The following is a 27,044-nucleotide window of genomic DNA, read 5'->3' on the forward strand; positions in this document are numbered from 1 at the left end:
TCACATACTTGGAGAACTGGAGCATTTTTAAAAATTCATTGAGAAGGGGTTTTTGTCCTGCTGTACATGTTTTTTGTGGGGAGTGAGGGGGAATGCCAGGCTCCTCGATGCCTGACCTTGACAATCTTCATCTCCTTGGAATACACCAGTGGAATAAAGTCATTTCCCACAAAGATTTTTCTTTCTTGCCTAGGTCCCAAATTTCATTAACGCCACCCTGCCACCCCATGAGCGCATTACTGCCCAAGAGATAGACAGCTATTTCCGCCAGGAGCTGATCTACAAGCGCAATGAGAGGATGGGAAAGAGAGTGAAGGACCTGCTGGAGGAGTACCCTGACAAGAGTTTCTTCTTTGCATTTGGAGCCGGTATGTGCTAGACGAGCTCTTGAATTTGATTACTTTCTTCCTGCATTTTTACAAACTCTGCTTTCAAGCCCCAGATTCTGTTATGAATCCCCATGCAGAACTCACTGCAGGATCAGACCCTTTAAAGGCATAACAAATCCTCTTCCCTTAGATAGTTCTTTAGCTGTAGACTATTATTCAAATTAAAGATACATGTGAACTCTTTGAAGCTCACTAAGGTAGGCAGAGTTGTTGAAGTTGCATACTTAGTTTACGGCCTCATGCTAGCTTAAGTCTGAAAAGTTAGTTGGTTGATGGGTATCTAGTTCAATCAGTAGTGCCAAGACACTTCCAATGAGATTGGGGCCCCCTGTGCTATGTGATATACATGTGCATAAGGGACAGTCCTTGCCAGGGTGGATTTATTCAAATCAAAGTGATTTAAATCACCTGATTTTAATCGAGATTTAAAGATGCAAGCAGGAAACCTTGATTTAAATAACTGATTTTAATTGTGCTTTGCATTTGTACTTTTTAGTTATTTTCCTAAGGAACAATTGATTCTCATTGGTTGGTAACCATTAAAACATGCTGATTTACAACTAAATAGAACTAAATCTGATACTTATACTGTATCCTCCTGGTTAGCAAATAGATCTAGACACATTTATTTTTACAGTCTCAGAAAATGGTGAATTTTCTTATTTACTAGATGACTGATTTTCTACTCATGATTTGTGTCAATCATGGAAATTGGTACTCAACTAAAAATGCACAAAACCAGCATTTGCAATTTTTGTAATTACTTGACTAAAACTACATTAATGATGCTGGATACTAGATTCTGTGTAAGTTTACCAAAACATATTTTGCATTTAAAATTAACTGATTTATTAAACAAACTATTATCTGTAGGTAATGTGTTGAACTAACTGTTTGTGATCACCACATCCTTCAAGATTTTAGAACTAACAGACCATACTTTCACACCTAGTTTTTATTCATAGACTGGAAGAGGAAAACAAGCATTCCTGCTTTTTCGGCTCCCAGTTGCTTTCTTAACTTCGAATGAACTAGTCATTGAACTGACCTAGTTGAATAAACTGAAATGAAGAAAATATTCTCTCTGCACTTGCAGAGCAGGCTGCTGCTGTCAAAAACTGGTTGAGCACTCTCTGGTTCCAGTTGCTGAGCCAGTGACTTCCACCAGGTCAGTGGTTGGACATTCTTTAGCACTTGGCAGCAAACATGTAGTGCAATATTATTTTTTGCATTTAATTTAAATGGTGTTATTAGATTATAAAAGTGTGGGCCTTAACACAGGTTGTCAATTTCAAATTTAATTTTAAATGTTTATTTTTAATAATCAACCTGTATTTAATAAAAATCTGATCTAAATAAAAAAATAGATCTTTTTAATTAAAAAACCCCTTCATGTTCATACACCCTGGTCCTTGCGCTGAAGACCAGCTTGGCTTAACAGTGAAATCCTAGCAGATCTAAAACATAAAAAAGAAGCTTACAAGAAGTGGAAGGTTGGACATATGACCAGGGAAGAGTATAAAAATATTGCTCGGGCATGTAGGAATGAAATCAGGAGGGCCAAATCGCACCTGGAGCTGCAGCTAGCAAGAGATGTCAAGAGTAACAAGAAGGGTTTCTTCAGGTATGTTAGCAACAAGAAGAAAGCCAAGGAAAGTGTGGGCCCCTTACTGAATGAGGGAGGCAACCTAGTGACAGAGGATGTGGAAAAAGCTAATGTACTCAAGGCTTTTTTTGCCTCTGTCTTCACGAACAAGGTCAGCTCCCAGACTGCTGCGCTGGGCATCACAACATGGGGAGTAGATGGCCAGCCCTCTGTGGAGAAAGAAGTGGTTAGGGACTATTTAGAAAAGCTGGACATGCACAAGTCCATGGGGCCGGACGAGTTGCATCCGAGAGTGCTAAAGGAATTGGTGGCTGTGATTGTAGAGCCTTTGGCCATTATCTTTGAAAACTCGTGGCGAACGGGGGAAGTCCCAGATGACTGGAAAAAGGCTAATGTGGTGCCAATCTTTAAAAAAGGGAAGAAGGAGGATCCTGGGAACTACTGGCCAGTCAGCCTCACCTCAGTCCCCGGAAAAATCATTTAGCAGGTCCTCAAGGAATCAATTCTGAAGCACTTAGAGGAGAGGAAAGTGATCAGGAACAGTCAGCATGGATTCACCAAGGGAAGGTCATGCCTGACTAATCTAATCGCCTTCTATGATGAGATTACTGGTTCTGTGGATGAACGGAAAGCAGTGGATGTATTGTTTCTTGACTTTAGCAAAGCTTTTGACACTGTCTCCCACTGTATTCTTGTCAGCAAGTTAAAGAAGTATGGGCTGGATGAATGGACTATAAGGTGGGTAGAAAGTTGGCTAGATTGTCGGGCTCAACGGGTAGTGATCAATGGCTCCATGTCTAGTTGGCAGCCGGTGTCAAGTGGAGTGCCCCAGGGGTCGGTCCTGGGGCCGGTTTTGTTCAATATCTTCATAAATGATCTGGAGGATGGTGTGGATTGCACTCTCAGCAAATTTGCGGATGATACTAAACTGGGAGGAGTGGTAGATACGCTGGAGGGGAGGGATAGGATACAGAAGGACCTAGACAAATTGGAGGATTGGGCCAAAAGAAATCTGATGAGGTTCAATAAGGATAAGTGCAGGGTCCTGCACTTAGGATGGAAGAATCCAATGCACCGCTACAGACTAGGGACCGAATGGCTAGGCAGCAGTTCTGCAGAAAAGGACCTAGGGGTGACAGTGGACGAGAAGCTGGATATGAGTCAGCAGTGTACCCTTGTTGCCAAGAAGGCCAATGGCATTTTGGGATGTATAAGTAGGGGCATAGCGAGCAGATCGAGGGATGTGATCGTTCCCCTCTATTCGACATTGGTGAGGCCTCATCTGGCGTACTGTGTCCAGTTTTGGGCCCCACACTACAAGAAGGATGTGGATAAATTGGAGAGAGTCAGCAAAATGATTAGGGGTCTGGAACACATGACTTACGAGGAGAGGCTGAGGGAACTGGGATTGTTTAGTCTGCAGAAGAGAAGAATGAGGGGGGATTTGATAGCTGCTTTCAACTACCTGAGAGGTGGTTCCAGAGAGGATGGTTCTAGACTATTCTCAGTGGTAGAAGAGGACAGGACAATGAGTAATGGTCTCAAGTTGCAGTGGGGGAGGTTTAGGTTGGATATTAGGAAAAACGTTTTCACTAGGAGGGTGGTGAAACACTGGAATGCGTTACCTAGGGAGGTGGTGGAATCTCCTTCCTTAGAAGTTTTTAAGGTCAGGCTTGACAAAGCTCTGGCTGGGATGATTTAATTGGGGATTGGTCCTGCTTTGAGCAGGGGGTTGGACTAGATGACCTCCTGAGGTCCCTTCCAACCCTGATATTCTATGATTCTAAGAGCTGGCAGTCTAAATAGACAACACAGACAAAGGCTGGTAGGGGTGGGGGACAGAAGCACAGAAAGGGGAAGTGACGTGCTCAAAGTCACACCAGTAGATCTGTGGACCAGCCAAGGATAGAGCCCAGGTCTCCTGATTCCCAGCCTAGTGCCCTACCTACTGCCTCCCAGTTAAATTTGTCTGTAAACCTTAATGGCCACTGGAAAGGGAAATGCAGCTAAAACCACGCTCAAGGAGAGCAGCATCCTGTCAAGCATGAGATGCACATGACACATTCATCTGATCAGTGGATGTTGCTTCAGTGAGGGTGGAAGGTCTAGATAAGGAAAGGGAAATATTTATCTAAGTGCAGTAACAGCATTTACAGTAAGGAGAAATCCTTACGCATGCAGCAGGGAGCTCTGGTTATGGGCTATCTGCTTAGCATAACGAGGATCTCTCACACCGAGCAGGGCAGTAATGAAAGGCAGTTGATAGTACCTGTTCAGGCATGCATAAAGATTATATACATACCATCCTTCTGCACTAACACACTGCTGCATACAGCTTTCCACCGTGGAGAAAAGTGAATCAGACACAGGTTACTTGGGTTAGGGCATTCGGGTGTGTGACACAAGTTCAGACTTTGTCTGTCCTTGGCCTCGCCAGTACATACCAGCTGCCAACACCACTTTCTGAACTCCTGTCAGGTCGAAGCAGTGTGTGAATCCCTGATGGGTTCATATTGATAATGACAGCCATAGATAGGAAACAAACACCAGCCACAGAAGAAGGCATAATATTCCTTCCTCATGAGAAGAGCTAGTCCTTGCCAGGTACTGCTCCAGTAATTGGGTAATAACTGAACACTGAATGGCTGACGTTCAAATGCAGAAGAGTTCACATGGACACAACTGTGAGCGTGAAAGCAGCTTGTCCCAGAAGCACGGTCCTCGAAGGAGTAATGCCCTCCCGGCAGGAGTACATGCAATGAAATGGGCAGGAATAAGCCAGACATTTCAAGATACCTATTCCTGAGTTTTCTTCCCTGTCTTCCATTTTGTTAATTTATTTCTTCTCTCTCTCAAGACCTGTCTGCACAACAACTTACATGCAGTGTGCCAAGGTGTGAATCTACAGCAGAAATGTACATCAAGTTGTTTGAAACGGGAGTACGGCAAAGTGCCCTAGAGCAGTGCTACTCAAAGTGGTGGTCCATGGACCAGTGCCGGCCCGCAAGCCATCGGCTGCCGGTCTGCGCACACATTGGAAAAAAAAACACCATTCCCCACATCAGATAGCTTGAGCAGCACTGCCCTACAGAACTTTTAGTGCATGGGAGCAGAGTCTACGCAGCCAGTTAGTGTGCGGCAAGCTGGCGTGTTCTACATTCATTTCACACCCTGGCTTGTCATGCAGTAACTCATTATGAAAACAAGCCCTCAATTTATTTGCCACTGTCGTCATCTCATACAATCTTCTCTGGCTTCCTCAGTTCTCTCTCTCTTCGCTCTCTGGCACCTGCCTCCCTGTCACTTCCCTTAGATTTTTAAAACCATTCCAAGACATCTTTGCTCTTCCCTTCATCCCTTTCTTCTCCTTCCTTCACTTCACCATTCCCCTCGCTCTCCCTTTCAATTGACATGCTCCCTTCTCCATTCCCCCCACTGCACTTTCTCTTCTCAAATCCCTCTTCTTCCTCGCCCATGGGGGAAGAGCTCTTGTACTTCTGCAAGGAAATGATGCTGTGGGAAATATCCAACCCTGCGCCTGTTGAGCTCTAGGTCACAACAGACACTTTGCACGCAGCCTGCAGGAAGTACACTGCTGCTTCTCACTCTCCACACACCAGTCAAACCTTTCTCAGTGTTTCCAGCATACTTTCTATGCCCCGCCTGCTGGAAGTTTCCAAGCCATTTGCGTTGTTTCTTCTCTTCCCCAGGGACGGACACTCACTCACTCTGTACAGGGGCCAATTTGGAAAGTGTCCCATTGTCATGTCTTTCTGTGGTACTTATCTGGCCACATCTGAGCACTCTCACATTCACATATGTATTCTCACAGCACCCAAGCGAGAAAAGGCAGGGCTGTTATCCCCCTGGGGAACTGAGGTACAGAGAGAGGGTAAGTGACGTGCTCAAGAGCACACAGGAAGCCTCTGGCGGAGCAGAGAATTGAATGCAGGTGTCCCAAGTCACATACTTGTGCCTTTAGCCAGTGGATCATCTTTGTATTTGGGTGTATGTCTTTGCTCTTCTCATCAGCCCTTGGCTTAAAGAAGTTCAATAACGCCACTGTAGATCATCCAGAAAGCAGTACAGGCCCCAGATCATGTTCCTACTGAAAAAACAAGGGCTGTATTATTCTGAAGCTATTAACACAGACTGAATGTTGGCAAACTGTCAGTAAGGCTACAAAAAGAAGGGCTATGGTCAACATTTCTTCTGTTACCAAAAGAAAAAAAATCAACCAATTACTGAAGGAAATAATGAAGCTGTTCACTTACTATGACGCAGATTTGTATGACAGTAAACCTCCAGGGAATGCTGTTTTCTTTCCCTAAGTTTTTGTTTTGTTTTTGTTTTTACAGACCGCCCAGAAAGGGGAATTGGTATGAACAGCCCGATTAGCCAATGTCTGAATTAACAATTCAGCAAGTCGTTAGAGACTTAACATCTCAGAAACACCAGGTCTTACTAGTTTTCCTGCTTTGTGACTTAATATGCTCTAAATTAAAATTAATTCACAGACAGTCCAGCACCATCTAAGACATGTGTACTGAAAGGAGCAGTCGTGATCAGGGAGAAGGTTTGTAGGTTATCACAAAAGAGGGATTGTCACTGACCAAGTGCACAACTGGTAAATAGGTGCTAGACTGTAATAGGAGAGGGACTTGGTTAGAAAGAGAGATGACATGCTACTGTTTAAGGGACTGAGCCAGTGCCTACTGGAGTCAATGGAAAGGCTCCCACTGACTTCACTGGGCTTTAAATATGACCATAAGGCATTTGTCAGACCCCATCAGTGTGCAAGACTCTACATCATGCCATGGGAATTTTAGATGGTCAACTCTGTGGGGCAGGAATTGTCATGTCCTGTATATTTGTCCAGCACCTAGAACAATGGGGTCCCACCCAGACTGGCCTCTAGGCATTACTGCAATAGAAATGTTAATTAGTATCAGTTCTTATGATTTGTTTATTGTTTTGAAAAAGATACAGTTTAGGGCAAGAAGCCTGACGAATCTTAATTAAAAGTGAAAGTCGTAATTGTGACTGGGTTTACAGTCTGCGGGACAGAGGAGATTGATGACGTGAGCCAGCAGAAATCTTTGTAAAACAAAAAAAAGAATTCAAGGCCAGGATACATTTGTCGCACTTATAGGGAGGTTTTAAAAAACCCTAAGGAACAGACGGTAGGATTTTCAGTTACCTAGGCAAGTTGGGAGCCTGATTCCCTTTGAAGGTCAACTGGAGTTAGTAGGGTAATTTGCTTAGGCACTTTTGAAATTCCCGCCTACAGTCTAAATAATCAGACCGGGGACTCCAGGAGTAAATAGGGAATGCAGCCAGAGCTACTTTGTGCAAAGGGTGCTAAACTCACGCAGTCGGTTACTAGAAAAGCCAAGAGATGCAGAGTATAAAGACATTCAAGAAACACACTCGGCCCCGAAAGAGAAGACTGATTTGAATTATTGACTGATAGGATTATCATAATGACAGGCTCCAATGGGGATGTAGTCTGTGGAAGCGGGAATCATTTCCAAAGCCCCACGGGTCGCATGAAGGGCACTCAGCCTGGAGTCTATGACAAATATACACAGTTGAAGTTTGAGTGTGCACAAATACCCCTTCCGAGGTATCCGTGGAATCTTCAAAATAAGGTAAGTCAGAAGAGAGAGAGAGTTGCAGAGAGCAGATCTCGATGGTGGTCAGCTGGCAGCTCCTTGTCTGTGCTAGAGTTCCCTCGTTAGTAGAAGGTGGTGGGAGATTGTTTCTAAAAAAAGCTAGTGTAGACATGTCCCCAAAGCCCTTTCTCTGGAAATCTCCCACCACTGGGCTACCACCAACACAGCTCTCTCCAGTCATGAGAACACTTATGCAAAACAGTGCATAGGTGTTTTTACCACCATGTTTCCTAATGCTGCTGGTCTTGCTGTCATGGTGATAAAAGCATGACCAGCCAGTTTACACTAATACCTCCATCACTGTTAGGGCTGGCGCAGCTGCAGCTAGATTTCCAGCAAAATGCCAGTGCAGATACAGCATTGATAGGCAACCTGCCAGAATGGAAAGGTTTTTTTTAATTTATATTTACTCAGGAAAATCTTCCTTCAAGCCATGATTTACTTAGTTGTCAGGCATTCAACGTTTAAGACTTGTTTTGAAATAAGTGACCCACACATTTGCTAAGGGATCTAAATCTATCCACAGAGACTGCTGGGTAGAAAGGCAGCTTGATATGATTTATGATTATGTTTTGGATTAGGGGAATTGCAGCTTTATTAAATCAATTTTGGAAATAATATGTAACTGCATCCTCTATATTGTACAAGGCCTTAAGCACAACAATTCCGAGAAAGTTTCCTATTCAAATAAGTGAACCACAGTCTAAGTAAATATAGAAAGACTGCCAAATCCGCCCATCTGAATGCCAGCAATTGCCTATGCATTAGTTGTTTGCATGGGAAAAAATGTAAAAGAATAAAATGTCATTTTTTTTTCACCCTGCTAGTAGAAAACACAGGCCATGCATTTGAGGATTTCTTTAACTCTTTCAGTGAAACAAGTATATACGAAGTGTATACTTTAGGGATGTCAGAGTATAGAGAATACATTTATTTATTTATTAGGGTTTTTATTACTTTGCAATAAACAAGAGTCCAGGCAATGCCTTGGATGCCTTTGATACACTGTTAAAATTACACCCAATAAGCAGATCTGTTAGTTACCCCAAGATCAAATCAAATAACTCCGCAACAACGTAAGTATAACAAAAACTAATTAACCTCCCCAGCAGAGTCCAACACCACTGTTGCTCAGTCCTACCCAGTCTAGCTGGAGATCAATCCAGAACGCACTCGATCTGCACGAGGAATATATTCCTTTGGGATTTGCCTTGATGATGATGACGAAGAAGAAGAAATGCAATATGGTGGCAAAAAAGCCATGTGACCTTGGTCTGCTTCTGCAGAAGCATGACAACATGGAAAAGGAAGGCTTTAAATGCAGCTCTAATCTAAATAGTTGTTCCATTGACTTCAGTGGGCTTTGGATTGATGGAAACAACTCTTCCAGCTGGTTACGCCAGATTTGTATTTTTCCTGTAATGAATTCTTCCCAAGTCTTTCCTTTCTGGCAGGATTAGATTCTTTAGAGTATGGTGCTTCCTGGCAGTCTATCCCCGCTCCTCCCCCCACACTTTAATCAGGCCAGTTTGTGAGAAGGCTCTGAAAAAGGCTCTAAAAGACCTGTGAGCCCAGAGCCCAGCCCTATACTCAGCTGAACTAAATGGAGATTGTGGGACCTGGTGAGATTTTATTTGTCTTGCACTTTTTCTTTTTTCCACTTGTCACCCAGTTGCCTGAAGGCATCTTGCGTACCTGCAGATGGATGGCACATCACGTTCCCAAATTTAGGAGAAGGCCAGGAGAATCCAGGCAGGTTGTTGAATGGAAGTAGCTACATTTCAAAAGAGCATCTTAACAGTATAAACTTTAAGGCCAGAACTCTCAGAACCTGTTGGGAATAACCGTGAATTCCCCCACTGAAAACACTGGGAACTGAGTGTTTGAAAATCTGGGTACCTTCATTTACGTGCCTAACTGGGAGCTGTTGGGTACTGAGACCTTTCTTGAAAATCTGGCCCTGAAAGTATTATATCAAAGCAGCAAAAAGACTTGACTGTAAAATGTGGCTTTGGTCATTGGAAAAAGAAGCATTTTTATAAATGTATGGAACTTCCATATTTCAGGAAATGGACCGAATACATGAAAATGTTTTGAAAGTAACTTCAGAGAGAGACTCTGAGAACTTCTTGTTGAGGAATAGAAGTTAATAAACAACTTTGACCAGAGTCCACAAGTCCTGCTAGAGAGGTATTAACTGAAGAAGCAACTGAATCTTGTCGATAAGGAAGTGAGACAATGGAGAAGTGACAAACACTGATACCTGGGTCCCTCCGGTCTTTGAAAATGTGTTCTCTGCTTTCAGTAAATTAGGTGAGAAGTAAAGTAGCTCCTATAAATTGAGGCCTGGAATTACTTTCAGTTAGGGTTGTGATTTTTTTTTTCTTTTTAACTGGAATAGTTATACCAGTACAACCCCAGTGTAGATGCAGTTATTTTCCTTCCTGAACAGGAATAGTATATAAAGCACCTTTATACTGATAGAACTGGTGTATTAGGTAGGGGGCTGTGCACTTTAACTAGACAGGTATAGTTAGAGCTGTACAACTTTTGCATGTGGACAAACAGCTTAGAGAAAGGATCTTGCTCCTCAACAAAGGACAGACGCTGCAAAATGACATGAGAAACTTGCAGCAACAGAAGAAGCTTCAGCATAAAGCAAAGACCAGCAACAAGCTCAAGAGCCAGGAACAATCCCTCAGCTCCAGCATGGCTTTGCAAATGTTGGTGCCCACACCCGGCCACACCACCACCACACGCTAGGTTAACTCTGTCACCACCATTGACTTTGGTTGGCTGTTGAACTGTTATCGTAACTTAAGGTTTATTAACAGCTTATGATGTTTAAACACTGACTAGTTGGATAACATATGTCTGGAAAATAGATGTGGGATTTAACTTTAAGATTATTAGTTTTCAATCATTTGCCTGTCTTAAACCACTGTTCAAAACAAGTTGATGGATTAAAAGGCATGAATACTCTTCAAGTGGTTTCTTTAACTGAATTAAAGCTCTTCTTCAGTTTCTGAATTTCATTGGACTTAGCCAGGTCGTCCTTTCTATTTAAAAAACCCCACAGTTTTAGTTTAAAGGAAGATGAATCCTATTCCTTTTACCAGACTTCCCTTTGCAATCAGTACATTGTTTGGAGAATCTAGGAGGTTGGTTAATTGCACAGGATCCACCTACTGAGTTTGGGAATAATTAATTTTGAGTTTAGCTCACCTAGAGAGCAGAATACAGGAAATGGCTCTCATGCTTATAGGAGCTGTAACGTCTGTTGGAGGTGTGCCTCCGGAAAGGTGCAGCAGACGAAGCCGTAACAGCACTAATTCCTTTATTGCCAGTTTTTGCTTCTTTTCTTTGTATACTAAATTATGCATGGTTAATAACTTAGTGCTGAGTTATGGCATCCCTTAGGCACAAAAAGCGCCTGTGTTGATAGACTGTGGGTTCACACATCCTTGAATTTGTATCACAGGGAACAATAATTCAGTTTTCCTGATCTTTGTTTCTCCAGGCTATAATTTTAGTAATTTGGGGGTTAAATTACTTTGCGCACTACATCCTAACTCTTACACAAACATACCCTGACGAGCTCCCATGGGTGGAAATAAACGGGTCTGTGGCCCTATGCAAGCCCATGCACTGGGATTCCTTGCACTAACAGGGTGACACTTCAGGCCAGTATGGAGGCAACCCGGACCAGAGCTAGTCCTCCCTCCATTGGATCCTTTGCTTAAGCCCCTCTTCCCCGTCGCAGTCACATGGCAACATTTCTTTCATCCAATTCATTTTATGAGGCTGATTCTTCCATCTCTGCCCAGTGGGTAGCAAGATACCATCTCTGTAGTTCAGGACAGTCTGGGTAGAATGGCTGATGATGCCAAGACAAATGGGAAATCTTTTCCAAGTGTGCGCTGGACACTACCCAAGTTAAGCTCGGTAAAAAGCATATGCAACTTATTACATCAGGGATTGTTTCTGCTGTAGCCTGTCTCTGTTATGGCTTGCCAGGTTTTGTTGATATAGAATAGGAGGGTAATCCCATGCAGGTCACTCTTGCCTCCCAGAGGATCAGCTGTTTTGTGGCCAGTCTTTTTTGCAAGATCGTTAATGGTAGATGAAGCTATCCGGGGACACACTCCTACAATCCTTTTCCCTGCTCCAGGTTATCATGCTTCATCCAGTCCAGCTCCTTTCAGGGAAAAGCAGAGATTGGTATTGACAGAGGAACCTCTGCTTTTGGAAGTCCCTTACATGAAGGCATGCTTGTCTACAATCGCCATCCCCTCCTGGAGAAGAGCTCCTCGGCCTTGCTTTGGTGTATATCTTCTCCGCATTGGTCCTGGAAACTGCATCTTGAGATTACTCCCTTCCAGGAGGCCATGCTTAGGTTCCATTTTTATTACTTCTTCCCTGCTGCACCCCACTCTGCAGGGAAGTCATTTGGGAAAACATGAGCCTGTGGTAGAGACCAGCCCAGAAGTTCAGGTTCCACCTCATGTAGTGATCTCAAGGGAATACAATGCTTTATTTTGCACTGTCCAAGTCGTTCAGTGGTGTGCCTTCTCCTGGATTTAAAAAATGCAAACTTTCTGCTACAAGTGCCAAACCCTGTGCTCTGTGAGCTGAGTGACCAATCTGCGGGACTAACCCGTGTGATGCCTTCCTACATCTCCCCCATGGACCTGATCTGCCTGGAATTTCTCCTTGTGTTTGTGTTGCTTTGGGTTGCTGGCAGTTCAGGGCCCTTCCTCGCACCTTCACCAGCTGTTGGGAGGAAAGGACTCTTCAGCTATCGGTGCCTTGATGATTGATTTGGTGGGTGAATGAAACTCTGAAGGGAAGCAAGCAGAGGGTGAGTTGCTGTTGTTCATATCTCTCAGCTGTCTGAAAAATGGAGCCAAGAGCTATGCTTCATGCTCACAGGACATAGTCTGTGAGGTGGAAAGTACATAAAGGAGGGTCAGGCTTGATCATACGAGTAAGCTTAATCCAGTTAACCAGGTTTCATCCTGGGCATATCTGTAGCTGTCATGGCTACTGTTCTGGATGTACTTCCTATTATTTTAAAATGTTTTACGTTTCAGGAGCATTTTAGGAAAAGTGGTTACAGATTCTCCCTCCTTTCCTAGATGTTTCTAAAAAATTAGAAGACTTGTTTGTCTAAGATATTTATAATGGCTTGTTTTCGCAATCCATAAATTGCTAGCCCACAAAAGCCATCTGAATGTTCCTAACCAAGTCAGAGAAATAAACATCCTGACTTAGGATATCCCAGCGGTTAGGACCAGTTGCATCACTCTGTGGTTGCATCACCACAATCACATGCTACAGCTGTTCTTACCACTACTCAGGGGACATCGCTCTAAAATGCATTTCCCGATAAACATTTTTGTTCACCCATATATATCCACCGGTTTGTTATTGTGGAACAATTTGTAAGTTATGGGTTATGCGGGAGTTTGAGGGAAAAGTGCTGAGATATTTCTGCTAAAGAAATACACACAAAATTACATGGAATTCAAGTTTTAGTTTCTTTTTTACATGGACTTTAAAAGAAAGGGCTGATCAAATTATTGATCTATCAGCATCAGATAGAATGTTTTGTTGAAATTCTGACAGCGGCATCATCTACAAAATGCATTCTTGCGACATTTAATAATTAAGAGACAAATTCTGGAACACTAGTGAAACTGCTACCGTCTGGCACTTCCTCATTCGCTTGGCTAGAATTTTACAAATGTCCAAATTCACAATGGTTTGAGTTGGGTTCAGCAGTCCCCTGATGAAAAAGATATTCTTGACTTAATTATAAAGAATAGAACACCTCTGTGTGTGTTCAAGGCAGTAAAGGCTGCAGACCGGAGAAATTGAGCATGTGTGAAGAATTGTGTCACTTAGGATATTACAAAAAATAAAGAAACTGACCCAACCAAAACCCCTTGCCCAATAGAATCACATAATGCAGAACATTTGAGAGGGATGTTAGGAAGATTTGAAATTCAGGGGCCAATGCTTTAACTGGTTTGTAAGTGCATGTTGGTCAGACAGCTTTGTTATTTGAGCATATTGCCTATCACAATCCCTGCACTCCACTTCCTTTCAGTACAGATTAAAGGCTTGGTTTTATTTACTCTCCAGTAGAGAGTATGGCTGAGCTGGTGCACACAACAGCTCCTCAGTTCCCTTTTGAGTCTGAACACAGAAGAATAGAGATTCATGGCTCCCCACCCCCTGCCAGAGTAAATTGACCTCTCAAATGCATCACTTCACCTAGTGGTATGAGGATAATGGAGAGCTGTGTACAGAAAGAAAGAAGTAGGCTTTCTGATGGGACAAGGGCCTGGGGCTTTTCTTTTGAGGGCATTCAAGTGTGTTAGGCCAAAATAGAAAACAGGTGAAAGAGGCCTACTCCCTGTCATGCTTCTATGGACTCATTCTCTCATACAGCACGACTGTTTGATCTTAAACCTTGGGAGGGTGAATCCCCTCTCTTGTTGTTTATAGTTGCTTTCGGTGAGTAGATAGATCTGGTATATATAACCAAGGCTCTTACTGTAGAGGGGGCTTGGACTGTATGTGTTCCCAGAACAGAAACAAAGTAGTAACTAATGACAACTTTACCAGTTCTAAATAGAGGAGCTATCCCGAATATCCATGAGATCCTGTGGCTGCGGCCCTCCTCCTTCATCCTCTCTCTTGTTTGCTACTTTCGCACGCAATAGCACATCTAGAATGAGTTTGTAAGCTCCTCGGGGCACAGGCCTTCTCTTTCTCTTTGTAGTGCAGAGTGTCTGGCACTCTTTTGAATGTTGCATAAACAAACAATATAACAATATCTCTTATGCATGACACATGAACAACTGGGTGGTAGTGGTGTTGACTTCTGGTGGTTGTAACTATTGTGAAATGAGTTTTTGAAGGCCTCATCACATGTCTGGGCATGTTTATGAGCACAGTTGTGTTTTCACATATACATTTTTTTTGTTCCGTTTCTCTTTTGCCGAGATTTATTAGCACATGTTTTCTCTCTGACAGTAGAGAGAGAAATCATTGTCCATCTGCTCATTGATGTCAGTGCAAATACTCCCATTGACTTCAGTGCACTTTGTCTCAGGTCCTAAATCATTTTCTTAAAAGCAAATTTCAGTGTAATATAAAAAATGTTCTTATCACGCCATCAAATTACAAAGAAGAGTAAGGACCTGATTCAGGAAATCACTTAAGCATGTGCTTGGTTTCAGTGGTACTTAAACAGTTGCTTGACTGCTTTCCTGAATGGCAGCCTAAATCACGATTATTATTTTTTGTAATGTTCATAAACAATAAAAATTACAAAAAGGAAAATGCCTTACAGCTTGTCTATGTTACCTAACACTGCACATTTCACCGGATATCCAATACAAGTATGCAATTGTGCAACTTTACAACTTGTCAAAGGTTCAAGACCAGGCAGTACAAAATCAGACACTATTACACAGACATAACATGTCAGGGTGGGGGTAACAATAACATAATCATACACAAATAGGAAAAAGAGGGAAGGAGGAGGCTGAGGTGGAGGGTGGGAAGAGGGAGGGAAAAAAGCAGAGAGGTGAAGTTAATGGAAGTCTGGCATTATTTGAGCTACCTCAGCATTTTTAAGCCAAATGTCATGACACCTATTAGGTATCAGATTTCTTTGAATTCCTATACTTGCTCTCCACGTGGATAAGCTAATCTTTCTTTAGCTGCAAACTCAGACAGGTCCGAATACCACTGCTCTATTCTGGGCATAAGCCTACTCCTCCATTTTTGTAAAATCACGCACTTGGTAATCACTGCAGCCCTCAAGAACCAAAGGCTTTGTGGTGGAGTGAAACCCAGCGTAATCGGGCCATAACCTACGATATAATTTTCAGATGAGGATTGGTTGCTGAAGTCAAGGGCTATTTTCACTCTTGTGTCCACCTTTTTCCACAGCTGCCTGCCTGCCTGTCGGTCCCATAGTATATGCGTCAGGGTTCCTTTTTCTTTACTGCAGTTCCAACAAACCAAAATTGCGGTTAGGAAAAAGAATAATTAAAACTCAGATAGGGAGTTGCCATTTTGACAATGTGATATAGATTAGAACACAGGAAATACAGCTTGTTATTGAAATGTCTGAGAACCTGATATTTTTAACGCCTAAGGTAAGTGCTCCTGTTTTAAAAACATAGATGGCTGATAATGAAATAAAGGTTAAGAACCTTGGTATGGCTTTTGATCACTCCGCTTCCATGGAAAGCCATGTGTCCGACAGAGTACATCACAAATGTGGTCTCTTGTTTTATTCCAGATGAGCACTTTGCGCAGGCTGCTTATATATCCCAGTCTGATCTTGCAACAGCAACTCATGCTTTAGTGATCATAGGCTTGATTATAGTCACTCCCGGTCTAGCGGGGCAGCTTGCAACTTGGTCAGAACACATCCTGGTGTGTGTTCCCTCGTTAGGCCCGCCTTGCCTGCTTGCCAGCAAATGCCAGTTGAGCTGGCACTGTTTGATTTTTAAAATCCTTTTGGTGACCTTTCTTCAGACCCCAGCCTGTCAAGTATCGGAGCTCAGACCACACCATTCTTTACAGATGATATCATTTCTCCCCAGCTGGGAGGTAATCTACTATAGTGAGCCTGGGGGTGTGGGACTTGCCGCTCCTGGACATCTATCTCAGTACCCCATACCCATTTTGGGGAATATACCTTAAACCCCATTTCTCTATACATTATTTTTAATCTGACCCTCTTGGTTAGTTTTATTCCTATGCATTTAGGAGGGTGTTTTTGATTGGCGTACTTTCTCTAACTGCTTGTGATAATTTTAACACCAAGTGCTTCTGCAGGAGGAAGGGAGTTCGCTACAAATTATAATTTTATTTAATAGCAGGCTGGTAAATGACAGAACAGGATACAGCTTTGAAAGTTTGTGCTGTACTTCCTGTGTCTCAGTCTGTTTCCCAGAATCTCTGTCTGATGAGGTATGAAAACAAACCTAAAGTCACAATCACAAGTCTTGAAGTCACAAGTCCTGGAGAGGATTTTCTTTTCCCATGCTGGTCAGCGTTTATTATAATAGACTGTCATAATTAATTCATTATGATGTCAGCATACAGGCAAAGCAGCATACACATCTGGTTGAAAATGGAGTGGACTTATAAATCACTGACAGAATTATGCCAGAGCCAGCTAAATCCTCTCCAAAGTTTAGTGGATTTTTGCTGAAGTTATAGGTGAATATCTGTCTCTAATTGCTTATTTTAAAGGAAGTGAGAGATTGAATTCTAGCCAGGCCAGGGCAGTGTCTGACCAAAGTCCAGAGCTATTTTTCATTCACCACAGTGGGATGACTCTTAATTTAATAATCACAACAAAAGGTTTATGACTTGATATTTAGCGCCTTTGGTTATGTGTACTGAAGTAAATGCTGTTGCTCCACATTGATACCAGTGTAACTTTATATCTCTGAATGATCTCATCTGTTATGAGGTCAGAAGGCAGTACCTGTTCACACAGGTGCTGGAATTAGGGGTGCTGGGAGTGTGGCAGCACCCCTGGCTTGAAGTGCTTTCCATCGTATACAGGGTTTACAGTTTCGTTCAATGGCTCTCTGCACCCCCACTATACAAATGGTTCCAGCATCCCTGCCTGTGTAACAATGTGCAGGAACACCTGGGAACAGTTTGGGATAGGAAGTGAAGGGTACTTTATCCAGTTGAATCTACAGGAGAAATGTGAGGACAGAAACATTTATTTACCATAGTGGCATACTGGTGGTGATTAGCAGCAGGGAACTTCCGAATGACCCAATGAGAACATTCTGGCACCACCCAAATAACCGGTATTGACGCTTCTCCAATAATTTGGTATATCATGTACTTTTTCAAGACCTCATAGAAGAGAAATGGAAACCAGTTGCTCTGACAGATCTTCTGCTCCTAGAAGTGTGGCTATGGTGGATTGTCGAGGAGCGTTTTTCTTTGGGAGGGGTGAGGATGGTTATTGCTATTCTTGTTTGATTTGCTCCAAAGTTTCTAATTTTTTTTCTTAACTGCAGGTCATTTCATGGGCAACAACACAGTGATTGATGTTTTGGGAAGAGAAGGGTATGAGGTAGAACACACTCCTGCTGGACAACCCATCAACAAGTAATATATACATGTTTTTATCATATTTGATAAGCCATTGAGATAGATAAGCTGTAGACGACTATAGAGATACCGTGGAAATAGATAGACTGCTCTTCTTTGCTATTTCCCGGTACAATTCCTTTGCTCTGTTTATCTTCTGGGAGCTAATTTGGAAACGCAGCATGCATGACACTTGACAGGTTGCTCTTTCGTATTGACTTGGACATGTTTTTCCCATAACTTTTAAAGCCTTGAGTTAGCAAGTATTTATGAACGGCAAGTTAAACCTATTTGGGTGGACAAGCTGACTTGTTGTAGTGTAGCACAAAAAGGGAAGGGCTAAAGGGAAGGGCTGCTAGTTTTTCTGTTTTATAGCCCCTTTTTCCCCACCCCGACCCCAGCTTGGCACATCTTCCCCTAGGGCCTGTGCTCCTGGGACCCTTCTCCCATTCCTTCCCTCTCTTGTGTGTTCAACCAGTCCCTCCCCTTTGGCTCTTTCCCCCCTGTACACAAGTACAGTGTCGTATCACTTAGCTTGAAAAGTCTTCCCTTGTCCCTTCCCTACCTGCCAACTCACCCCCTGTATTCTCTCTAAACCCCCTGAGTCTGCTCTGCCTTGACTCCTTGTGCAACGCTCTCCTTGACCTTTCCAATCTGACTTCCAGCCTCTCCACTTCAGAGCCGGCCTCACCAGCATCCTCCCTAACACTCTTTGTGCTAAGCTGTATTCTTGTTCCCAAGCTGTCTGCTGCCACCAATACCATTGATCACTCTCTCTTCCTCCATTTTAGACTAGGACACTTGTCTATTCTGGTTCTCCTTGCTGAGCACTCTTTTTCTTCATCCTGCCTGGTGGCTCCTCATCCTGCCTTCACTCCTACCTATGGATAGTCTTCAAGGTTTTCTCCTGAGCTCACCTTGGTCTCCCTCAGTGCTCTCTCTCAGGTGTTCTGCCGTGGTTTCAGTTACCAGAGAACTTCTACATCTCCCCCTCAGTCTAGACTTGCATCTCCCTCTGTCTCAGCCATCTCCTCCTGGACTTCCTGCCAATATCCCAAACTCCAGATTTCTGATCTCCCTGCTCTGCCTCCTTTCTCTGTCACAACTGATCATTTCCTTATTCTCCCTGCTTGGCTTGCCACCTGGGCCCTATCTTCCATTGCTCTCTCTCCCCTGCCCCACATACAGGTGCTCGCTAAATCCCATGTTTGGGCCTAGTATCTAAAATAAGCCTGTTCCCTTGTATTCTTACTGCTAAAACCTTGGTTCGCATTTTGTTCATCTTTCACTTTGACTACTGTAATATTTCCCTTTATATCTCCTTCCCCACCACATACCTCTGCCTTCATTATTGTCAGCGTTCCTTTTCTGAGCACCACACTCTCCAAACCGCCTTCCCAAACACCTCTACTAAAGGGGCTCGCTGGGGCTGGGACCATCTTTTTGTTCTGTGTTTCTACAGTACCCAGCACATGGTAGGGTTCCATGGTAGGAACTCCTAGGCACTACGGTCATACAAATAATATAAATGAAGTCACTTCCTTTCCTCCTGACCACGTCACCTTCCTCCTTGAATCCTTTCACTGGTGTTGACTGTTACCACAAGGAATGTAAGCTCCTTGTTGGGCTACATTTTAACCTTGGCTTCTCACATGGTGCTGAACATGCTTTGTCATAGTCTACACTTGCTTTTAAACCAGGCTCCACATGGGTTCAGCCACATGCCTTGCCATAGCCCTAATGTCAGCAGTATTCTGTTCTCTAGAGGTTCTTGTACTGCACTCATCACCATAGGATCTGAACACCACTGGGTAGCTCCCTGTGTAGGCGAGCCCTCTATGATGATCCATAATAGCCAATCAGAATCTAATACTTGAATCACTTCTTTTTTCAAAGAAAAAGTGCATGGTTTAAAAACGTTTCCTAGAAGGATGAAAAGTCTGGGGAAATGAGGTTTTTGTTTGATGAGAGCCTTTTGGCCAATCATTCTTTACAACTGCCTTAGCAACTTCTTATGCTCCAGAAAAAGAGAGCTCATGCCATCCTAAACCCCACTTCACATGGCCTAGAGATGGGAATAAAAACAAAGCCTAAAGAAAAGTCACAGAGTGAAATCTTGAGCCCACTGAAATCCATGGCAAAACTCCCCTTGCCTGGAATGGGGCCAGGATTTCACCCATAGTATTTTATACATTGAAGGAGGCGAGGGTGGGTGTCAAAGACACAGGCCCCTAACTCCCACTGACAGTCAGGGAAAGTTCAGTGCCTAATTAACTCCCATTTGTACCTTTGAAAACCTCCCCCTAAAATCAGAACTTGCTGCATTTCATGATGTGCAGTGTGAGAGCCGGGAATGAAGCCCTTGGTGGGCTGTGGCTGAAACCTGCTGAATGAGAAAGGTGATCAGGGAGATGGAGATGAATCCTGTATTCAGAGAAAAAAATGAAGATAAATGGCTCTGTTAAAATGTTGGGAATAGCCATCTAGGACTATTTCAAAGCAGGGTTAAGATGGGAAATGAGTTTACAATGGAATGAAAAGCAAAGGAAGGAAAATCCCTCTTGGGATGGTTTTGAGGCTCATGACAGGATAGCTCAGAGGCCTAGTAATGGGATACAGAGGCTTTGACCTCTCGGTCACTGGCTTGAACCTGTTTAGACTAATAGACTTTAAGGTCAGAAGTGACCATCAGTCTGACCTCCAGCACATTGCAGGCCACAGAACCTCACCCACCACTCCTGTAATAGACCTCAGGCTGAGTTACTGAAGTCCTCCAATCATGAGTTAAAGACTTCAAGTTGCAGAGAATCAACTATTTACACTAGTTTAAACCTGCAAATGACCCGGGCCCCATGCTGCAGAGAAAGGTGAAAATCCCCTAGGGTCTATGCCAATCTGAGCTGGGGGAAAATTCCTTCCCGACTCCAAACAGACGTTAGACTCTGAGCAAGTGGGCAAGTCCCACCAGGCAGACATCTGGGAAAGAATTCTCTGTAGTAACTCAGAGCCCTCCCCAACTAGTGTCCCATCACTGGCCATTTAGGATATTTGCTGTAAGTAGTCACTGGTCAGCTACCGTGACTCATCATACCGTCCCCTCCATAAACTTATCAAACTCAGTCTTGAAACCAGTGGAGGCTTTTCTGTTGTTTTTTTTTTTTTTTGCCCCCACTGCTCCCTGTGAGAGGCTGTTCCAGAACTTCACTCCTCTAATGGTTAGAAAGCTTTGTCTAACTTCAAGGCTACACTTGTTGATGGCCAGTTTATTTGTTCTTGTGTCCACATTGGTGCTTAACTTAAATAACTTCTCTTCCTCCCTGGTATTTCTCCCTCTGATGTATCTATAGAGAGCAATCATATCTCCCTTCAGCCTTCTATTGGTTAGGCTAAACAAGCCAAGATTTTTGAGTCTCCTCTCATAAGGTAGGTTTTCCATTCCTCGGATCATCCTAGCAGCCCTTCACTGCACCTGTTCCAGTTTGAACTCATCTCTCGTTAAACAAGGAAGCCCAGAATTGCACACACTATTCCAGATGAGGTCTCACCAGGGCCTTGTATAATGGTAACAACACTTCCCTGTCTCTACTGGAAATACCTCGACTGTTGCATCCTAGGATTGCATTAGCCTTTTTCATGGCTGCATCATATTGGCGGCTCAGTCATCCTGTGATCAACCAATACAGTCAGGTCTTTCCTTTGCTCTGTCACTTCCAACTAATACATCCCCAGCTTATAGCAAAAATTCTTGTTGTTAGTCCCTAAATGCATGACCTTGCACTATTAAATTTCATCCCATTTCTATTACTCCAGTTTACAGGGTCATCCATGTCTTCTTGTATGATATTCCGGTCCTCCTCCGTATTGGCAATACCTCCCGACTTTGTGTCACCCGCAAATTTTATTAGTACACTCCTACTTTTTGTGCCAAGGGCACAAATGAAAATGTTAAATAAGACTGGTCCCAAGACCAATCCCTGAGGAACTCCACTAATAATCTCCCTCCAGCATGACAGTTCACCTTTCAGCATGACCTGTTGTAGTCTTCCCTTTAACCGGTTCCTTATCCACCTTTCAGTTCTCTATTAATCCCCATCTTCTCCAATTTAATAATTTCCCATGTGGACCTGTATCAAGTGCCTTACTAAAATCCAGGTAGATTAGATTTACTGCATTTCCTTTGTCTAAAAAAATCAGGTATCTTCTCAAAGAAAGGGAAATCAGGTTGGGCTAGCACGATCTACCTTTTGTAAAACCATGTTGTATTTTATCCCAACTTACCATTAACCTCTACATCCTTAACTACTTTCTCTTTCAAAATTTGTTCCGAGTCCTTGCATACAATTGAGGTCAAACTAACAGGCCTGTAGGTCGGTAAATGGTCAAAAGTAATTCCCAGATGATGGCACACTCTGACATATGATCTCAGCCCAGCCCCAGTGGACATGTAAGCACATTCCCATGCCCATTATCCTAGGAGGAAGAAAAGGAGTACTTGTGGCACCTTAGAGACTAACAAATTTATTTGAGCATAAGCTTTCGTGAGCTATTACCACTTCATTGGATGCATTCAGTGGAAAATACAGTGGGGAGATTTATATACATAGAGAACATGAAACAATGGGTGTTACCATACACACTGTAACGAGAGTGATCAGGTAAGGTGAGCTATTACCAGCAGGAGAGCCGGGGAGGGGGTGGGGGGGGAACCTTTTGTAGTGATAATCAAGGTGAACCATTTCCAGCAGTTGTCAAGAACATCTGAGGAACAGTGGGGGGTGAGTGGGCGGGGAAATAAACATGGGGAAATAGTTTTACTTTGTGTAATGACCCATCCACTCCCAGTCTTTGTTCAAGCCTAAGTTAATTGTATCCAGTTTGCAAATTAACTCCAATTCAGCAGTGTCTCGTTGGAGTCTGTTTTGGAAGTATTTTTGTTGAAGAATTGCAACTTTTAGGTCTGTAATCGAGTGACCAAAGAGACTGAAGTGTTCTCCGACTGGTTTTTGAATGTTATAATTCTTGACATCTGATTTGTGTCCATTTATTCTTTTACGTAGAGACTGTCCAGTTTGGCCAATGTACATGGCAGAGGGGCATTGCTGGCCCATGATGGCATATATCACATTGGTAGATGTGCAGGTGAACGAGCCTCTGATAGCGTGGCTGATGTGATTAGGCCCTATGATGGTGTCCCCTGAATAGATATGTGGACACAGTTGGCAACGGGCTTTGTTGCAAGGATAGGTTCCTGAGTTAGTGGTTCTGGTGTGTGGTTGCTGGTGAGTATTTGCTTCAGGTTGGGGGGCTGTCTGTAAGCAAGGACTGGCCTGTCTCCCAAGATCTGTGAGAGTGATGGGTCGTCCTTCAGGATAGGTTGTAGATCCTTGATGATGCGTTGGAGAGGTTTTAGTTGGGGTCTGAAGGTGATGGCTAGTGGCGTTCTGTTATTTTCTTTGTTGGGCCTGTCCTGTAGTAGGTGACTTCTGGGTACTCTTCTGGCTCTGTCAGTCTGTTTCTTCACTTCAGCAGGTGGGTATTGTAGTTGTAAGAACGCTTGATAGAGATCTTGTAGGTGTTTGTCTCTGTCTGAGGGGTTGGAGCAAATGCAGTTGTATCGTAGAGCTTGGCTGTAGACAATGGATCGTGTGGTGTGGTCTGGATGAAAGCTGGAGGCATGTAGGTACGAATAGCGGTCAGTAGGTTTCCGGTATAGAGTGGTGTTTATGTGATCATCGCTTATTAGCACTGTAGTGTCCAGGAAGTGGATCTCTTGTGTGGACTGGTCCAGGCTGAGGTTGATGGTGGGATGGAAATTGTTGAAATCATGGTGGAATTCCTCAAGGGCTTCTTTTCCATGGGTCCAGATGATGAAGATGTCATCAATGTAGCGCAAGTGGAGTAGGGGCATTAGGGGACAAGAGTTGAGGAAGCGTTGTTCTAAGTCATCCATAAAAATGTTGGCATACTGTGGGGCCATTCGGGTACCCATAGCAGTGCCGCTGATTTGAAGGTATACATTGTCCCCAACTGTGAAATAGTTATGGGTGAGGACAAAGTCACAAAGTTCATCCACCAGGTTTGCCGTGACATTATCGGGGATACTGTTCCTGACGGCTTGTAGTCCATCTTTGTGTGGAATGTTGGTGTAAAGGGCTTCTACATCCTAGGAGGCTGTCTCACTGTAAAAGACCTGCATGAACATGGGGAGTGAAATGTCCCTTATAGCTTTATGTCCTATCCCTCCAGGTCAGGGGAGACTTATGGGGAAGTATCTTGGCGTCTCAGTCTGGCACTGTTCATTGGCCCTAAAGTCACTTGAAACTTTATTGTAAAATGGGAAGATGAACGTAAGAGAGTAGAAGAACAGCCACTGGCTGAAGCAAACGCTTCAGAGTGAAACAGAAAGGAAGCCAATCTGCAGCACGGGGAACAGAGCAGAGTGAAAGGCTGTCAGGTGAGGGGGAAAAAGAGAGGAGGGGGAGGATAAATTGAGGTGCACATAAACAGCCTGCCCTCCAGAGTTGTGATATTGTGTAGTGGCAGCATCCTCAGCTTCCCTCTTAGGGCAACCTGAGGTCCCCTTCGCGCCACCATCATTGTGCAAAGGGAACATACAGGAGCCGAAGCCCTGACTTGCACACTTGCTCACTTTGTGTGCGCGCATGCTTTTCCCTTGGATGGGGAACCAGCTGGGGGCAGACAGAAGACCGAGTGAGTTGAGCTCACAACTCTGGGAGGAAACGACAGAGCCAGCTGCAGCAAGGGCTTCTGTTCCTTTGAGGGGGACACTATATGCAGGCTGGGAGTTGAGAGGCCAGGAACTGGAGCATGGAGGGGGAGGCAGGGCTCCCGCCCTAGCGAAGGGCAAGGAGAAGAGAGACTGTGCTCCAGCCCCACAGCAGAGAGCACCGAGGACAGTTTTATATATAGTGCCCTGAATTGAATTAAGCTCCCGGTGTGTCTATTTTGAGCTTTTAAATGTTATTCCTGATTTTAGGCTGAATATGTATTTCATAAAATATTCATCATACAATCACAGCCGTAATGATTGCGACTCCCACTCTCCTCTGCAGCTGCTGTGCTCAAGGAGAGTTCTGCCGGGGTGACCTGGCACGAGGGGAGGGGAATGCGCCATGTCTCCATGCCTCTGACTATCCCTGGGTCCCTCTGGGTGTGGGACCTGCTGCCATTCAAAGGCTCGCCTACAGATTTACTGCAGAAAGTATCAAATGCCCTGAGATCCGCACCTCTATTAACCAGGTCACTCTAAAAATGCGAGGATGATGTGTGTGCACAAAGAATAAAACAGGTGCCCTGTGCTATTTGAACAGGCACTTCCTACACTCACCAAGGGATTGGATTCCTAAATCTCATTGTGATGTGTTTGTGGCAGTGCCCATGAAACACTAGGGGCTTTTTAAACCCTCACAAAGGGGCGCTCCTTGCTCACAGTTTCAGGACAGATGGAATGACAGAGGTTGGGGGAAGGACAACAGTAAACGGGTTTCTACACAGGTCCACTCAGGTTGCTGAAGGCAGCACAGTAGCAGTGGGTCTGTAAGGGGGAATTAAAAGTGGAAGAGCTCAGCAAGTTTGTACCATACCCAGGACACAGAGGTGATGCTATAAGAAGCTGAGAAAAGGGCAGGCAAGACTGGAGTGGAGGGAACCAGGGCACTGTAGTGCTTGAAAAGGGAAGAATAGCTCAGAATCTGTTTGCATTTCAAACCCAGCCCTGTATTAAATGTCTCTGTCTGAGCTCGTTCTTCAGAGTGCCTTCTCCTTCACGGTCCCAAACGGTCTCATTTCTTGGCACTGCCTCTGTCCTCTCAGTCATCTTGGATCAGGGTTCAGTTCTCAGTTTTCTTAGGGAAATGACTGTAAATTCACTCCTAATTTCATTCTCCCCTTCCAATGGGGACTCACATTCCATTCCACATCCTCTCGCCTTTGATCTGTTTGATTGAAACTTGTTTTAAATTCCATCACAGAGTTCAGGTTCAGTGACCAGACCAGTCTGGAAACTCCAAACTCTCACTGAAATCAGCCCATCTCCTCTCTGGGAGCCTGACTGCCGTTGCAGCAGGAGAAGGGAAACACTCATTGTACTCCCAGGGTACAGCTGGTGAAAGCAACATTTTTTTGCTCACTTTCTTCCTTTTATATTTAAAAACACAAGAACAGCTATCCTGGGTCAGACCAATGGTCCTTCTAGCCCAGTATCCTGTCTTCTGACAGTGGCCATTGCCAGATGTTTCAGAGGGAGTGAACAGAACAGGGCAATTATCGAGTGATCCGTCCCTTCTCCTCTAGTCTCAGCTTCTAGCAGTCAGGTTTAGGAACAGCCAAAGCATGGGATTGCATTCCTGATTGTCCTGGCTAATAGCCATTGATGGACTGATCCTCCATGAACTTATCTAGTTCTTTTTTGAACCCAGTTACTGTTTTGGCATTCAGAGCATCCCCTGGAAATGAATTCCACAGGTTGACTGTGCGATGAAGTACATTCTTATATTTGCTTTAAACCTGCTGCCTGTTACTTTCATTGTGTGACCTCTGATTCATGTGTTGTGTGAAGGGGTAAATAACACTTCCTTATTCACTTTCTCCACACCATTCATGGTTTTATTGATCTCTATCATATCCTCCTTCAGTTGTCTCTTTTCCAAGATGAACAGTGCCAGTCTTTTTAATCTCTCCTCCTGTTACAGACCCTAATAATTTTTGTTGCTATTCTTCCTACTTTTTCCAGTTCCAATATATCTTTTTTGAGATGAAGCAACCAAAACTGCATGCAATATTCAAGGTGTGGGCATACCATAGATTTATATAGTGGCATTATATTATCTGTCTTATTATCTATCCCTTTCCTAATGGTTCTCAACATTCTGTTAGCTTTTTTTGGCTGCTGCTGCACATTGAGTGGATGTTTTCAGAGAACTATCCATGATGACTCCAAGATCTCTTTCTTGAGTGGTAACAGTGTAAACCCTATCATTTTATATGTATACTTGGGATTATGTTTTCTAATATGCATTACTGTGCATTTATAAATATTGGTTTCAGAGTAACAGCCGTGTTAGTCTTTATTTGCAAAAAGAAAAGGAGTACTTGTGGCACCTTAGAGACTAACCAATTTATTTGAGCATGAGCTTTTGTGAGCTACAGCTTACTTCACAGATGAAGTGAGCTGTAGCTCATGAAAGCTCATGCTCAAATAAATTG

General features: G+C 43.6%; 1 protein-coding gene across 1 annotated transcript in view; it reads left to right on the forward strand.

Annotated features, from left to right (window-relative positions):
* TRABD2A (TraB domain containing 2A) overlaps window positions 1-27,044 on the forward strand; it is a 110,462-nt gene that overhangs the window by 76,654 nt on the left and 6,764 nt on the right. The window contains exons 4-5 of the mRNA XM_073346320.1: window positions 194-368; window positions 17,747-17,837. Of these exons, the coding sequence (XP_073202421.1) occupies window positions 194-368; window positions 17,747-17,837 (266 nt within the window). The remainder of the gene's footprint in view (window positions 1-193; window positions 369-17,746; window positions 17,838-27,044) is intronic.

Source organism: Lepidochelys kempii, chromosome 5, assembly GCF_965140265.1.
Source record: "Lepidochelys kempii isolate rLepKem1 chromosome 5, rLepKem1.hap2, whole genome shotgun sequence".
Taxonomy (NCBI): Eukaryota; Metazoa; Chordata; order Testudines; family Cheloniidae; genus Lepidochelys; species Lepidochelys kempii.